The sequence below is a fragment of the Python bivittatus genome, unplaced genomic scaffold, assembly GCF_059951505.1.
Source record: "Python bivittatus isolate LINGU-HERP-01145 unplaced genomic scaffold, Pbiv_v1 ctg000220_np1212, whole genome shotgun sequence".
Taxonomy (NCBI): domain Eukaryota; kingdom Metazoa; phylum Chordata; class Lepidosauria; order Squamata; family Pythonidae; genus Python; species Python bivittatus.
The window spans coordinates 4,010,955-4,027,960 of record NW_028277048.1 but is presented as its reverse complement, the minus strand read 5'-3'; the positions used below and the strand labels follow the sequence as shown (position 1 = coordinate 4,027,960).

Genomic DNA, 17,006 nt, shown 5'->3' with positions numbered 1-17,006 from the left:
AAGAAAGCATTTTCCAGCCTGAAATGAGTAGTTCCAGCTAAAAGCTGGAGAGAATGCTCTATGGGATTAAACTGGTTGGAGTTGGGATGCTTAAACCTCAAAGCTGCCACTCCTGTTCTCTAGTTTTTGAGAAATCATGACCAATTGTAATCTTTAATAATAATAATGAACCTCCCAGCCTTTTTTCTATCATGCATGCATGTGCGCATGCACCCCCCCCAGGTTTTGTACACTTGCATGTTCTGGAGAGGGAGCCAAGAATAGCACTGGGCGTTAAAACTGGAGAACAGTTTCTTAAGATTTTTAGGAGTGTATCAATTATGGGTGCTATAGTTGCCAAGGGGAGAATGTGAACCTGTCACAAAATGACTGCAGTAATGAGTGGCCCCCAGGCAAAAAGAAAAGGTGGAGCAGAGAGCCTACTGGGTGGTATGCCAGCCTTAGGAGCACAGCAGGTAGGTGACTGAGATGGAGGGACCATGGGTATCCACGGGGAAGAAGAAGAAAATGGTGCCACACAGGTCACAGTGTGATCATGCCAATAACATGAAGTATGCAGTTTTTGTCACTTGCATAACTGACACAACTTACACCATTTGCAATATTTATATATTGACACTATGGCACATGTGATCCTAATCCTTCTTTTGCTGGATGCCTGTGGGCAGGACTTTGTCCTTTCTTCTCTTACATATACACCATCTCTAGAATAATGGGACGAGATGTTCTGGCAGGTGTTTCTTTGAAAAACAGGAAATAAAAATAGGTGTGTTAAGCACCTACTAGGACTAATCCACTTATTTTACTTTTAAAAATCCCTCCAGAAATTTGGGGGAGGGGGGACAGAGATGCAGAAGGGTTTGATGAAATAGATAAACCCCACTCCTTCTTCCAGTAACTTTCTAAAAATAATAAAAGGAGTGTACATTAAAAAAAATAACGGGATGGGTGGGGGGAATTGTCAGGGCTATAAGCAGTGTATTTGAAGTGTATTTGTCTAAATAAATTAACACAAAGAAAGAGAAAAAAGACCAGTATATTATAGCACAGGGGTATAATAGGATTTGGGTAATATTTAGGATGCTCATGTTCTCTCTGATATAGAAAAATCACGCCTTCTACCATGATGATGGTGATCATGATGATTTTCATGGTTGATGATATAATTGGAGGGGCAGTGCTAAGATTGTGGGTCCTTTTTCCTTGGTGTTTATAGTTTTTCCTCCAATTATCTAGGCTTGGACTTGAGCCTATTTCAGGCTCAATTCCCCATGAATTTTGGATTGTCATTGAAAATCAGAGGAATTTCACCATCATTATATGGCACTTTTCTGCTGAATCCTGGCAACATCATCTTCGCAGGTTCTGGAGGCCACAGAAAAGAGCTTCAGGAATTCCATTCTTGTTGGTGTGTATGTATGGATGGAAGCAACATTAGAAGGCATCCTCCCCTTTTTCATGAGTCAGCACTGTAAAGGCCAAAACACTAGGTTTTAATAGCAAAGCTTTTAACATGGCGAACAGAGAAACATCTTTTCAAGCATTTTTATACCTCCAGTTATAGTACTACTCCAAAATGACATGTCTCTTCCTGAGGCAAAGTTATGCCATGGATTATGACCCATTAGGAACTTGGGGTAATAAACATACTTCTGAACAAACAGCCTGCCCAAGGAAGTGAGAGGATGTAAGGCAAATCTGAATATACTCCTCTAAGCCAATCATCCTTATTATATTCTTCAAAGAAACATTTAGACAGGGAAAGGAAGAATTCTTGGAGTCTTCCAGATATTATTCATATTCTTGGACAGCTTTCCCAGTCTGGCTGAAAATTGGAGTTGGAGTCCAGCATGTTTGGAGGCCATCAGGTTGGAGAAGAGTGGTCTTCTTATAAGCATGGGGGTATGAAGGCTGACCACTATCAAGGCTGACTTCAGACAGTTTGCTATTTCTCTACTTTGCAATGAGTCAACTGGGCAAGTCTCTTGCAGAGCATTATTGGCTGGGATGCTGGAGTCTACACTTTCATCCCCCAGAGCTCTACTGATGCCAAAGGACTGTCTCATATTTTGTGAGGTGCTTTTTTGGACAAGGCTCTACATTCCCCAAAGTTGATGCTCTTTTTGGACGACAAATCCCATCTCCCTCAGTCAGCAGTTCTGATTGGGGGTGATGAGAGCTTCAGTCCAACACTTTGAGAGGGCAACATCTTGAGGAGATAAGACTTATAGTGAAAATAGACAGATATCATTGTACAACTTCATAAATTTATACTTCATACAGAAAAAATTAAAAATCCAGCTTTATTTATCATTGTTTCAATCATTTCCGGCAGTCACATTAGTCAGGGGCAGGGGCAGTGCAGCAAAAGCAACAACAAAATATTCTTTATCACTGTGTGATGGTCTCTCCCACATTTCTTTTTCTTAAAAAACAGAGAATTTAAAGCAAATGCAATACTAAAAATAAATACAGTACTTAAAGTCTGTTTACCAACATCTCTTTGCTTCAGTTTTCTGCAATACCAGCAACATATCTGAAAAGCACCAAGTTACACAAAACTGGCATACTGCATTCTTATATTACTTCCATATCAATGTAGTGGTGATGATTTCATCCAAGGAAAATACAGAATAATGATTTGATTAGCATTCTCTGAATAGATAACCTCTCTCAGAACTAATTCCCAGTGGAGTATGATACTGTTTATTAATCTAGCTAGAAACTGAGATTTCCTTCATTATTCCTCAACAGAAAACATTCCAACTCTATCTGTACAGAAGTAATCTATAACCTTTGTGCTACAGGGACAATAATATACAGATAAAAGGCACTTTTTTCTGTACTGCCCTTTTAAAACATATTGATAGGATATCAGGGATTAATTTAGAAATAATCAGTAGTCATTTCTACCAATTGATTTTCCATTTAAGGTTCTTATGGATTTCCCAGAAGCAGTGACAATTTTTGTGGCATCTAGTTTTTACCCTGAAGGTGCCCTGGGGAAGTAGTGAAGATGTTATATGACTTCTCCTTCTTGTTTTCTGGAGATTTGTACATTTGTTCAGCCTTAATTCTACCACCATATGCTACTGCTTGATGGCAACAGGGTTAAAGAACCCTCTGTGGTTAGCTAACTTGCTAGATTGGGTGCTCAGGAAGATATTTGACAAGGAACTTTCCGAGGTTAGATAAATTTCTATCTTTTCAGGGGAAACATAAGGGTAATTGAAAAACAGATTGTATGGGACAGCAACTGAAATGGCATATGACAGTAAAATAATTTCCCCAGAGCTCAACCCTGCAGTAGGAAGTAAACTTTGTGGAGTTCTGAGTTAAATACATTTAAGAATGCACTTCCATGTACGCATGCCGCCATTAAAAATCTGGATGTAGCCAGAGTTGTAGTTTGGGTGAGTGGGTGGGTTGGAAAACAATACCCCAAACAAAATACAACTTCAGCAAAATTCTTCTAATTGGATATTAACAGGGGAAAAAACCCACCATCAGAGCCACAAAATTGGAGATGGGGGAGGAAACATTGCTAGGCAAGACAGAAGACCTAACGTGCTAGGGAAAGAAATGTTTTGTAGATTACTATCTGGTGTTATGCACATTTATCTGAAATTAGAAGTGCAATGACTCTTAAGAGTAAGTCCTAGTATGCTGGTTGTAGCAAGTTGGGACACACAGGGGAGAGAGACAAGTTGTTATTTTTGTACCCTGGTCAGTCTTGCTGATGCCTGAGATCTTTGCACACCAGGCATAGCCTCCTTTCTTTGTTAAGTTTGTTACAAGCTGAAGGTTGGGCCTTTCCTTTTTCCTAGAAGTATCTTCTTTCTCCACTTGCCCTTTATATACAAAATTATTGCAAACTGTCAAGTTTTAAGAACTCTTGAAGTTTGTTGGAAAAAGGGGGGAAGGAAGGATAAAATTACTGATGATTATTCTGTGACTGTTAGTCCTCCTAGGAAAGAGATGTGTGTTATGTGTGGGTTTGTGTGTATTCATTCATTCAATCATTCATTCATTTCTCTTAGCCTTTGCTTCATTTGGTTGTTTGTTTGTACTACATTTGTCTAATTTACACAACAAAGCAATCAAGACATGATGCAAGGAGGGTTTTGTTTGTCAGCTGTCTTGTTGCAAAGCCTGATGCTGTTTAGGGTTGAGAGAGAGCGACTGGCCAAGGCTACCCAGTTGGCTTCCATGCCCGAGGGAGGACTAGAACTAGAGTCTCCCTGCTCCCAGTCCAGAATCTTAACCATTACATCACACTGGCTCACAAAAGCTTTGATACAATATGTAATGACTCATGCAGTTTCTTGTACTTTGGATGGCAAGTGTTTTCCTGCTCCTCCTAGGACTTAATGAATACTATAAGAATTGTTTTCTGTGAAGTTTTACAAGGGCCTGCTCAAAGTCTACATTGCCTACCTAAGATTGCCAAGTCTTTAATAGCAGCTTCGGCTGCATGCAGACACTGTCTTTGTATGACATGCTGAAACACAAATTCACCCAGCACATTTTAGCCTGTCTTGTATGCACAGCCTGTGTTCCTGCTTTACAATTCAGTGCATCTTGCAAACCTAGAAAGTTGGGTTAACTGATTAATTTGCTACATGTGTCATGGGAATACAGCTATTAACAGGTGAAAATGTTTATTCATAATTTCTACAACCTGGTGCCCTCTATAAATATTTGATTTCCATTTTCATGAGCCACAGGTTTCATAAGAGTTATACTGACTGAGGGTTAGATGCATTGAAACCCAGTTCATTCATAAGGCACCAGCTTACAGAAAGCTGTACTAGCTGGCATTTGTACATCCTTATTTTTGTGGGGTTGAATATAATACCTGTTTGTGCAAATTAATAAATTAAGAGATACAATCCAACTAGAGAGAAAAAGAGAGCAAAAAGACACCATTCCAGTTTATGCACTTTCCCCAGCTCAAGCTCCACATTCTTGGTTCTCAAAGCAAAGTTCCATATACTGTGTCTTGTTTTACTTTTTTTCCCTTCAGGAGACTAATATAGGCACCTCATTTTATTGCGCTTTGCAGATATTGCATTTTTTTTAATAAATGGAAGGTTTGTGATAATCAAGTCTATCAGATGAAAATTAGCATTTTTTAGCAATCAAGTATTTTTAATTAAGGTATGCACATTTTTTTTTAGACATAATGCTATTGCACACTTAATGGACTACACTATAGTGTAAGCATAACTTTTATATGCACTGGGAAACCAAAAAAATCGTATGACTTGCTTTATTGCGATATTTGCTTTATTGCGGTGGTCTGGAACCAAACCCACAGTATCTCTGAGGTATGCCTGTGCCATGAAGCAGAGGCATGCAATTCTTTAGACTATTGCATTGTAGAGCGTTCTTTCTTCCCGTCTGTAATACCTTATTTGAATAGATAAGATTATTGCCTGTATTTGAATAGTAGGTTCAAATAGAAGGCAGGGTAAAGCAGCACTAGCAGCAGACTTTTGTGTAGCTCATGAATACAGGATATCACAGTGAGCATTACAGAGGTAGGAAATTTCAGTTTATTGAAATCAGAACCTGTTGCTGAGATGTATTAAGACACGAATTTTGGTGTGAGAACAGGTTACCAACACAGAAGCCTATCTGTGAAATGTAGGAGGGCACATTCTGGCCTTGATTAAAGACACACATTTCAGATTATCACTGTGTCCTGTGCTTGGACTGAATATATGAACATAAACGGGAATTGTTTTGGAGTGAGAGCTTTTCTGTTGTTCTCCTTCCATGGAATTGTTACATGAGGAACAGACTGCACTAGAATGTTACTTCCTTTGTCCTGGATTTGCAGCCAAGGGAAGCTCTGACAAGCATCAAGAGCATCCCAGGCTTTTTGGCCTTGATCATCAATGATGAGAACTGAAGAAGTGATCCAACCAGGAACATGGAGCTGTGTGCTATGAGGGTGGGGTGTTTGTAAGAGCCTGGCACTCTCAGAGAAATCTTTCCGATTTTTAAAAAAATAAACTCTATTAACTTCCTGCCTAAAATGTATATCAAAGTCATAACAGAAGTTTAAAAAGTGTCCTGAATCCCTACTGCACAGGGAATACATTTCACCAATTCCAGAAATCTAGAGGGGGCTGATACTATAAGGCACAGGTTCATTCAGCTACTTGTTCTGACAAAAGTCTGCATTTGAAAAAGTATTTGGGACCCAGTTCCACAATATGGACTTCTGCTCAGAATATGGTTCCTTTGTAAATTCTGGGTCTTATCACATCAAGACTTTCCAGGCCTGCTTGACTGTTAAGGTTGCTTGGCTTGAATGATCCTCAGATTTGGATTTCAGAGTTGTTGTTCTACGTTCCAGAAAGTTTCTGGACATTAAGGGGCTGACAAAACCATAACATGATAAGAGTTGCAATTCTTACATATTGTGGTCATGTACTGTATACCTAACACATCCCATAATTCTTAGCATTAATTTATTTTTGAAATGTCCAATTAAGTCTGTTCTGTTCCATTCCAACTTTTGAATCATCCCTATTTATTTATTTAAAACATTTTTATGGCCGCCCATCTTAAACCAAACTCTGGGTGACTCACAACCCGAGGATAAAAACAACATACAGAAACAATGAAATAAAAACAGTAAAACAAAGAGGGCCTGGCATAATTTTGGAGAGTGGACCTCGATATGCTGCACAAAGCCTGGCATCTTTTCTGGTCTAGGTTCAGCCCCAGGCTTGGCCAGCAATTGTCATAAGAGAAAAATAGGGTGATTGTGATCTTCTTCAATTTGATTCCTGGATTTCTTAGCAGCTCATGGAATATTTTCAGAGCACTGGAGGGAGTTGAATGTTAGAGGTGTTGCTTTGCAATTGTCCTGTTCTTACCTCATTGGATGCTATCAAAAGGTGATATTAGGAGAGATCCCTTCAGTCCTTTGAGACTTGTCCAGGGGAAGAATGTCCCCAAGATTCTTCTTATCTACCATATCACCAAATGTCTATATGAAGCTGCTGAAAAGTAACTGTTGATATATGAGTTTGGAGCTGGACACCACCAGCACACTGAGCTGTATGTAAGCTTTCCTGAAAACCTGAAATTGGGTATCTCCAGAGCATGGTAATTGGATGTGGGAAAATAGGTTGAAGCTGAATTTGGACAAAATGGAATTGCTGCTAATTCCAGGGGCTAGATTACAGAATTCAAGGGACATGGCTATTTTGGAAGGGGCTAAATTCCCCCTTAAAGAACACTTTATCCCAGATCTGGGATTTTAGATAACCACATAACATCTGTGGCAAGGCTGACCTTTTATCAGCTTGGCTGACACTAGCTGCACCCTTACCTGGAGAAGAGAGACCATACAGAAGTGTGATGTCATCACTTGTTGAAACAGCAGCATTGGTTGCTAGTTGCTTTCTGAGTCTAATTCAAGGTGCTCACTGAGGTGCAGAAAGCATGCATTTATTTATTTACTTACTTACTTACTTACTTACTAAATCAACTTATATAGCCGCCCATCTCACCACAGGCGACTCTGGGTGGCATACAACAAAGCTAAAAATAGTAAAATACATTAAAAATATATAAGACAAAACAAAACAGAAAATAAAAGGAAGTTAAAAATAAGGGAGCCATCTTATTTATTTATTAAATCAATTTAATATGGATTAAATCCAATTGTATATGGACGAGGCCCAAGTTACCTGCAGGACTGTCTTTTCAATACCATTTCAAATGCACTTTCAGGGCCTCAGTGGGATCCTTCTGCAGTTTTTGCTACCAGGTACATCTAACCCCAACAGTAAAATTTGCATTTTCTGACTGTGCCCGTTATTGTGGAATAAACAGTCTTTGGAGCTGAGGAAGGACAAAATAGTGTGCAACACACCCCAGACACGGTTACATTGTGAGATGAAAAGAGGAAGGGCAACACAAGAAAGGCCGCGATCCTCTTGCACTCTGATTTTTGAGTAAACGCGCATATCGCTCATGTTTGCCAATGCACATTAAACTTTCTCCAAAATAAATACTGCAGTAATAAACAGTCTTTACAAACGAAGAGGGCTCAGCATGTAAATCTAGCTGCGAGAATTTGGAGGCGCCTATTTACATCTGTGAAAAACTGAAAAGTTTTCCCTTACCAAGGAAGTTGGTAGAAACAGCACATTAAGCAAGCTGCGTTTGCCTCTAGGCACGCTGGCACTACATTTCCCATGATACATCACGGCACGTGCGACGGATTGCGACTCTACCCCCCCCGTTTCCGTAAGTCCTCATCAGGTGATTCGTGCTCTCTGAAAAGCACGTGGGAGGCACCGAAAGAAAGAACTTCCGGGGTAGAATGCTGCAAAGAGTAGTGGTGAGGGCAAATGCGCGTGTAGAAAGCTTTGCGGGAGCGGGTCGCAGTTGGCAATGACCTGGGGCGCTCGGATGGGGGAGTGGAGTGGGAGATGAGCCCCTAAAAAGATCCTTGGCACGAGACATCCCCCGTCTTGAACTTCTTTAAGTAATCTTGGAAATAAGCAACGGCGTTAGATAATTAAACCAATCGAACCGCACTCTCCCTAACATCTAGTTTCTGAAAACCAGAAGCAGGATATCAAATGAACTTTTACCCCCCATTCCTCCCCCCAGCCCCCGTAAATTGCCTCTGTATAGTCATATTCCAGTTATGCTGGGATGGCTTATAGAAGCTGGTAGATCTTTTTCCTATAGTTTTCTATAGTTACATAGTTTTGTTTAATCCCTTTGAAGACACACTCATGTAATGGTTCCCACTTCTTGTGGCAGCATAGATAAGGTGATGCAAGAAGGTATTCTTTGTTTTCTGTGTCATGAAATTACAAATCTTCATGTTCACAGGGTGATTGGAGATTGATTATTATTGCAAATGGAGAAAAATCTTACTCAGGCCACCTTTCCTCAGTTGTCACTGTCCAGATGAGAATTAATGGGAGTGATTTGAAATACAGCTGGATCATGCCAGATTACTCTTATAGGCTGCTCTTTCTGATTTAATACACTGTGTCATCCTTCTCATAGATACTTTTCTTTTCTGCCCTTCTAAACAGTAGGCCAGAGTCACATCGGTAGCTTAGAGTTACTTTGGTAAGTCAGGCGGCATACAAATTGATTTTTAAAAAATGCATTGTTTTCTACCTAAAAAGGAGACAGATCACTAATTTTTTGCTTAGCTCTTTGAAGCCCTTTCAAACAGGCAAGGTATTTTGCTCCCCTCACTTTCAGGATGTGAATTTGTGTTTGTGTATGTAGGGAGCAGGTGGGCGCTCTGATAAGTGTTTTGTTAACAACGTTAGAGAAAGAGACCCAACTGGGAGTGGAAAGCCTGGCTGAGAGGATAGATCAGAAGTGGCAGACAAATGCCTATGTGTCTAACTACCCATATTCCTCTTTCTAGCACCCTGTACGGCTGGGATGCCACATCCTCTCTTTGTCCCGGAGCCTCCATCAAACTCCCAGGAGTCACATTCCCCTCATTCCTATTGTAGTGGAACAGACGGTAAGCGGACTAGGCGGAAATGGGCATCATTTTCTAAATATGCAAATATGACAAAGAAAGCAGGTATGGAACTAGGCTGTCTCCTTTCTGTTGGTAGATAACATTTTACTTCAGGCTCATGGTAAGTCACTGGGGAAAAGGGGAGGAGTTGAAGCATGGTGGTATGGACACTTCATTGCAAAATTAATAGAGATCTACTAGCTTAAATATTCTTCAGAAAATTAAATATAATTGCAGATAGACTTATCTGTCATTCCATTCTCTTTATACTCCTTGACCAAATATTTGTTCCTTCTTACTGAATGATGAGATAGATGATTGCCTGTACATTTTGTCTTCTATTACCTTGACACTTAAAAAAATGTCATGAAAGGAAGATATCATGAATGAAACATGCAGTTACCAGAATGACAGAAAAGGTACCAACCCTGCTTTAGAATCCCTGATACTTTGATGGCTCTGTTTTGGTGCCTGATCCTTCTTTTACCCCTTCATGGATCACTGCCTTGTCGTGGCGAAGGGGCTTGCGTAACTCAGTGAAGCCATGAGCTATACCGTGCAGGGCCACCCAAGACGGACAGGTCATGACAGAGAGTTCTGACAAAATGTGGTCCACTGGAGAAGGAAATGGCAACCCACTCCAGTATCCTTGCCAAGAAAACCCCATGGACAATGTTAAAAGGCTAAAAGATATGATGCCGGAAGATGAGCCCCTCAGGTCGGAAGGTGTCCAATATGCTACTGGGGAAGAGCGGAGGGCAATTCCAAGTAACTCCAGAAAGAGTGAAGCGGCTGGGCCAAAGCCGAAAGGACGTTCAGCTGTGGATGTATCTGGAAGTGAAAAGAAGGTCCGATGCTGTAAAGAACAATATTGTATAGGTACCTGGAATGTAAGATCTATGAACCAAGGCAAGCTGGATGTGGTCAAACATGAGATGGCAAGACTGAACATCGACATCTTGGGAATCAGCGAACTGAAATGGACGGGAATGGGTGAATTTAATTCGGGTGACCATTATATCTACTACTGTGGCCAAGAAACTCTTAGAAGAAATGGAGTTGCACTCATAGTCAATAAGAGAGTGGGAAAGGCAGTAATGGGGTACAACCTCAAAAACGACAGAATGATCTCAGTGCGTATCCAAGGCAAACCATTCAATATCACAGTCATCCAAGTCTATGCCCCAACCACTGATGCTGAAGAAGCTGAGGTTGACCGCTTCTATGAAGACCTACAACATCTTCTAGAACTAGCACCAAAAAGATGTCCTTTTCATCATAGGGGATTGGAATGCTAAAGTAGGAAGTCAAGGAGTAATCGGAATAACAGGCAAGTTTGGCCTTGGAGTACAAAATGAAGCAGGGCAAAGGCTAATAGAGTTCTGTCAAGAGAACAAGCTAGTCATAGCAAACACTCTTTTCCAACAACACAAGAGACGACTCTACACATGGACATCACCAGATGGTCAATACCGAAACCAGATTGATTATATACTTTGCAGCCAAAGATGGAGAAGCTCTATACAGACAGCAAAAACAAGACCAGGAGCTGACTGTGGCTCAGATCATGAGCTTCTTACTGCAAAATTTAGGCTTAAATTGAAGAAGGTAGGGAAAACCACTAGACCAATCAGGTATGACTTAGATCATATTCCTTGTGAGTACACAGTGAAGGTGATGAATAGATTTAGAGGATTAGATTTGGTAGACAGAGTGCCTGAAGAACTATGGACGGAGATCCGTAACATTGTACAAGAGGCAGCAACTAAAACCATCCCAAAGAAAAAGAAATGCAAGAAAGCAAAATGGCTGTCTGATGAGGCTTTACAAATAGCTGTGGAAAGAAGGAATGCGAAAAGCAAGGGTGAAAGGGAAAGATATAAGCAACTGAATGCAGATTTCCAGAGAATAGCAAGGAGAGATAAGAAGGCCTTCTTAAATGAACAATGCAAAGAAATCGAGGAAAACAATAGAATGGGGAAGACTAGAGATCTCTACAAGAAAATTGGAGATATGAAAGGAACGTTTAGGGCAAAGATGGGCATGATAAAGGACAAAAAAGGCAGGGACCTAACAGAAGCAGAAGAGATTAAGAAGAGGTGGCAAGAATACACAGAAGAACTATACAAGAAAGATCTTAATGTCCCCGATGTCCATACTGGTGTGGTCACTGACCTTGAGCCAGACATCCTAGAGAGTGAAGTCAAGTGGGCCTTAGGAAGCATTGCTAACAACAAAGCTAGTGGAGATGACAGTATTCCAGCTGAGTTATTTAAAATACTAAAAGATGATGGTGTTAAAGTGCTGCACTCAATATGCCAGCAAGTTTGGAAAACGCAACAGTGGCCACGGGATTGGAAAAGGTCAGTTTATGTTCCAATTCCAAAGAAGGGCAATGCCAAAGAATGCTCAAACTATCGCACAATTGCACTCATTTCACATGCTAGCAAGGTTATGCTCAAAATCCTACAAGCTAGGCTTCAGCAATACATGAACCGAGAATTACCGGATGTACAAGCTGGGTTTCGAAGAGGCAGAGGAACTAGAGATCAAATCGCCAACATTTGCTGGATCATGGAGAAAGCACGAGAGTTCCAGAAAAATATCTACTTCTGCTTCATTGACTATGCAAAAGCCTTTGATTGTGTCGATCACAACAAACTGTGGCAAATTCTTAAAGAGATGGGAGTACCAGACCACCTTACCTGTCTCCTGAGAAATCTGTATGCGGGACAAGAAGCAACAGTTAGAACCGGTCATGGAACAACCAATTGGTTCAAAATAGGGAAAGGTGTACGACAAGGCTGTATACTGTCACCCTGCTTATTTAACCTATATGCAGAGTACATCATGAGAAATGCCAGGCTGGAAGAATCACAAGCCGGAATTAAGATTGCAGGGAGAATCATCAACAACCTCAGATATGCGGACGATACCACCCTAATGGCAGAAAGTGAAGAAGAACTAAAGAGCCTCTTGATGAGGGTGAAAGAGGAGAGTGCAAAAGCTGGCTTGAAACTCAACATTAAAAAAACTAAGATCATGGCATCTGGACCCATCAATTCCTGGCAAATAGAAGGGGTAGAAATGGAAGCAGTAACAGACTTCATTTATTTGGGCTCCAAGATCACTGCAGACGGAGACTGCAGCCATGAAATTAAAAGACACTTGCTCCTTGGGAGGAAAGCTATGGCAAGCCTAGATAGCATATTAAAAAGCAGAGACATCACCTTGCCGACAAAGATCCGGATAGTCAAAGCTATGGTTTTTCCAGTAGTAATGTATGGCTGTGAGAGCTGGACCATAAAGAAGGCTGAGCGCTGAAGAATTGATGCCTTTGAACTGTGGTGCTGGAGAAGACTCTTGAGAGTCCCCTGGACTGCTAGGAGGTCAAACCAGTCAATCTTAAAGGAAATTAACCCTGATTGCTCATTGGAAGGATCGATAATGAAGCTCAAGCTCAGATACTTTGGTCACCTAATGCGAAGAGAGATCTCTTTGGAGAAGACCCTGATGCTGGGAAAGATTGAAGGCAAAAGGAGAAGAGGACGGCAGAGGATGAGATGGTTAGATAGCATCACTGAAGCAATGAGCATGAAACTGAGCAAACTCAGGGAGGCAGTGAAGGACAGGAAGGCCTGGCGCAATATGGTTCATGGGGTCACGAAGAGTCGGACACGACTTAACGACTAAACAACAACAACAACCTTCTTTTAACTCCTTCCTTTGTACTTCAGAGCTCTAATACATAGTTCTATTGATACCTTTCAGGGCTGCTTAATATGGTTCTGCATGAATAATCTTGCCTCAGAGTTAAACTGAGCACCAGTAAACACTTTTCTTTTTAGGCAGTGTCTGAGTCCTCTTTGCAGGATATCAGGACTCTTCTCCACCACTGGATCTGGAGTGTAATTCTTCTGACCTTTGGTCTGTTTCAGGGCCGTGGTGAGCGAGCCTATGACATCTACTCTCGCCTTCTGAGAGAGCGCATTGTCTGTGTGATGGGCCCGGTAAGTGCATGAACTACTTCCAGAGAGGGCAACAAGATCAGACTGTCCAATATTTTGGGGACCTTGTTTATTTTCTACTGAAGAATAAATTTCTATTAACCATACATGAAAAATGTGTGGGTGATGCCTGCTGAAATCTCAGTAGCCAGAAAAGTAACTTGGGGAAGCTTCCTCATACCAAAAGGCAGGTCTTAGGCTGCTCCATGACTAGCAAATCCAGATGAAATTATGCAGACATGAGAAAATAGGCAAACGAGTTCTGCATATTCAAATGTAGTGCAGGATTTGGAGTACTTTTTGACCATAATGTTAAATTCTTTCTCTCTCTCTCTCCTTTAAAGCTCTGAGTACAGGTAGTATTGGCTTTCCTTTAGATAATTGATTTCCAATTATTGACTTTTTTTCCTAGTCCCTTGCATTTTAAACCATGTGTGCCTTTGGAGCCCCAGATCTGGGCCATCATCTTGAAGCCAGCGTCTCTCTCTTTAGAGGGACTGAGCTGGTGAGATTCTCTCTCTGACTTTGGGCTGACCACCTCAAAGAAAGCAAAAAGGCTGGGGAATTGAATTTACTATTCATGTTAGCAAGGGGCCTTCCTTCAGCATGGGCTTTCCCTAATGTTATCCATTGCTTTGTGTGTTCTCTTTACAGATTGATGATGGTATTGCAAGCTTGGTCATTGCACAGCTGCTTTTCCTGCAGTCAGAAAGCAATAAGAAGCCCATCCACATGTACATAAACAGCCCAGGTGAGTGGTAGCCAAAATGAAGGAGCTACACAGGCGTACATTCTCTCCTTGCTAGCAACTCCACCTGCCTGTATCTTGTTTTGCTCAAATACCTAGAGTTGGCTGCTTTCCTTACTCTAAGGCCACATTTTTCCTTGCTGCTGAGGCATCTCTTCCTTTTCCCATGGCTATTTCTCCTCTTCCATTTTTTAGTCCAGCCTTCCCTAACATGATGCCCTCCAGGTGTGCTGAATTACAACTATTATTGTATCTCAGGCACCATTGGTTATACTGGCTGGGATGTAGAGACTTGGAGCAATCCATTTGGAGACTGCCAGGTTGGGGAAGGCCACTCTAGTGGACACGGAATATAAGTTTTATGAAGGTTCTCCAGTGTGGCAGTGAGCTCTGTGATGGAAACACAAACAACTGTGATCTGTTTTGGTTTCTTGAGTCCCTCCCTGTTTCTTTAAAAAGTGCTTCCCCAATATTTCTGTTTCTAGTCTGCTGTGTTCCAATTGAAACAGGTGATTTGTCTGTGATCCTCGTTTCTTGTTCTGCTCTAGAGCGCGGAACTCTCACTGCAGAAAAATTGTGAAGTTAAGATTGGTGGTGCTCAGCATTCTGTGTACAGGCCGTAGCTCCCCAAAGTTGTAATAGCAGCTATACCATACCATACATTAACTACTCTAGCTGGTTTTGTAGAACACGCACAAGCCATAAACTAGCTAACCTCATTGCAGCCTCGTATGTTGTACATACCCAGCTGTAATGTTCCAAGGCAAGCGTTTACTGCCCCAATTGTCACTGTACCTCTCCTTACTATGCTTTCCTTCATTCTGTTTGTAAACCTTCTTAGCTGTCCTTAAAAATGCTTAGGGGTTTTTTTTTTGGAAAATTTAGGTTACTAAGGTTGTTCTATCCATATCTGAGAGTCACAATAGTGGAATAAACTTGGTTCTTCCTGTAGGTGGTGCAGTGACATCAGGATTAGCTATTTATGACACCATGCAGTACATCCTGAACCCTATTTGCACATGGTGTGTGGGACAGGCAGCTAGCATGGGCTCTTTGCTGCTGGCTGCAGGATCACCAGGCATGCGCCACTCCCTGCCCAACTCCCGCATCATGATCCATCAGCCCTCAGGTGGGGCCCGGGTAAGTTTGGCCTTGCTGCTTCCTACCAGAGATGTCTGTATATTCCCATGTAGCCATTGTGATTCTGACCTGCACTGATTGCATGAAGTTAGGAATGGGGGTGGGCAGGTGCATGAATGAGATCATATCCATCCCTCACATACCTCTAGCCCTCAGTGATGCTTAAAATGCATTAGCAGGCAGCCATGTACATTTTCTATCTGCCTCTGCTTCCAGGGCCAAGCTACAGACATTGCCATCCAAGCTGAAGAAATTCTCAAACTGAAGAAACAGATCAACAGCATCTATGCCAAACACACCAAGCAGAACCTGGATGTGATTGGTAAGCAGTTTGACACCCCCCCCCCGCCCGAGGCTGAACCAGAAGTAGATACTCTGCTGCAGGAAGGAGGGCTGGGGAAGAGCCAAACTCATGTCCTGTCAGTAGCAATTGGCAAGCAGCTATGTATAGGAAGGCCAGACTCCTGCTTGGATTGTTTCCCATTTTTAAAAATCAGCTTTTTCAGACTGCAGTGTGATAAGACAGGAGCTTCACTTTGGCACCTAGAGGAATTTCAGGGTTTGAGGGAGATGCCTGTTTTGCAATTAACAGGGTACTTTCTTCCCTTCTTTCCTCTCAGAAATTTCCCTCTCCCTGGGAAATCTGGGAACATATCTGAAGCTGCCCTAGTTTACATACTTGGGTTTGAAGCCTAGCCTGGGAGTATCTGTATAGGCACATTAGTGGATGTACTTGTGAGTTAATGATGCTCTGTATTTTCCCAAGACCATGTTAACGATCATGTTATCTTCACAGAGGCTGCAATGGAGAGAGATCGTTACATGAGCCCAGTGGAGGCCCAGGAATTTGGCATCTTAGACAAGGTGCTTGTCCATCCTCCGCATGATGGCGAAGATGAGCCGGAGCTGGTACAGAAAGAGACTCCGCCTGTACCTTCTGCCTCTTCTTCCTCAGCTGAACCCTGAGGGATCTGTAGGCTTGTTTAGATGTGTTGTGGCATCATGGATTATAACAGTGATGTCAGCCCTTCGAAGTGGAAATGGGGGCTGGTTTGTCAAACTCACTGTGATTGCCAGGGAATGTCCATCTAAATGGTTCTTCTCTTAAGGCATGCTCCATGGGAAACCAGGCAGCAACGTTTATTGGAACCGGTCTCTTGACTTTTTCTCTCTGGGATCCAGTTGTTACCCTATCTGTGTTTCTTTTCCTAATTCACAATATTCTTTAAATAGTTTTAAATTAAACCTTGGCCTATATGGTGTGGACATTCTTTTTTAAAAGAAATCTTTCTTTCTAAAAGGATACTATCCTATGTAAAAGCCTACCTTGAGGATTTTTCCATTTCTGGGTGTGCTGTATAGCCAGTTTAAAAATACAACTTGTGGACAAAAACTATTCAGGCCACAAGTTGCAAAACAGACCATTTGCACACATGTTTGTAGCAAATAATTTTTTCCAACACCTTCTTAATTAACTTTGTCACTTGCTCTCTAGCTGTTCCCTTTTCCTGATTCCCAGCTGTTGTCCAAACTTCACCCCTACCAAATAAAGATATTGCAGCTGGAATATGGTTCTAATTTG

At 41.6% G+C, this 17,006-nt stretch overlaps 1 protein-coding gene and 1 long non-coding RNA gene across 2 annotated transcripts; one reads left to right on the top strand and one right to left on the bottom strand.

Moving 5' to 3' along the window:
• Window positions 1-559: 559 nt before the first annotated feature.
• LOC112541533 (uncharacterized) lies at window positions 560-8,281 on the bottom strand. Its single transcript, XR_003085528.2, has 3 exons — window positions 8,151-8,281; window positions 7,352-7,448; window positions 560-1,469 (listed from the first exon to the last, which is right to left on the bottom strand). It is a non-coding gene; the product is annotated as an uncharacterized LOC112541533 (long non-coding RNA).
• A 10-nt stretch (window positions 8,282-8,291) lies between these two features.
• On the top strand, window positions 8,292-16,969 carry CLPP (caseinolytic mitochondrial matrix peptidase proteolytic subunit). Its single transcript, XM_088137681.1, has 7 exons — window positions 8,292-8,368; window positions 9,428-9,529; window positions 13,468-13,539; window positions 14,191-14,287; window positions 15,237-15,424; window positions 15,641-15,746; window positions 16,221-16,969. Exons 1-7 carry the CDS (start codon window positions 8,351-8,353, stop codon window positions 16,388-16,390), a joined length of 753 nt encoding a protein of 250 aa, XP_087993807.1. The 5' UTR covers window positions 8,292-8,350; the 3' UTR covers window positions 16,391-16,969.
• The last annotated feature ends 37 nt before the right edge of the window (window positions 16,970-17,006 follow it).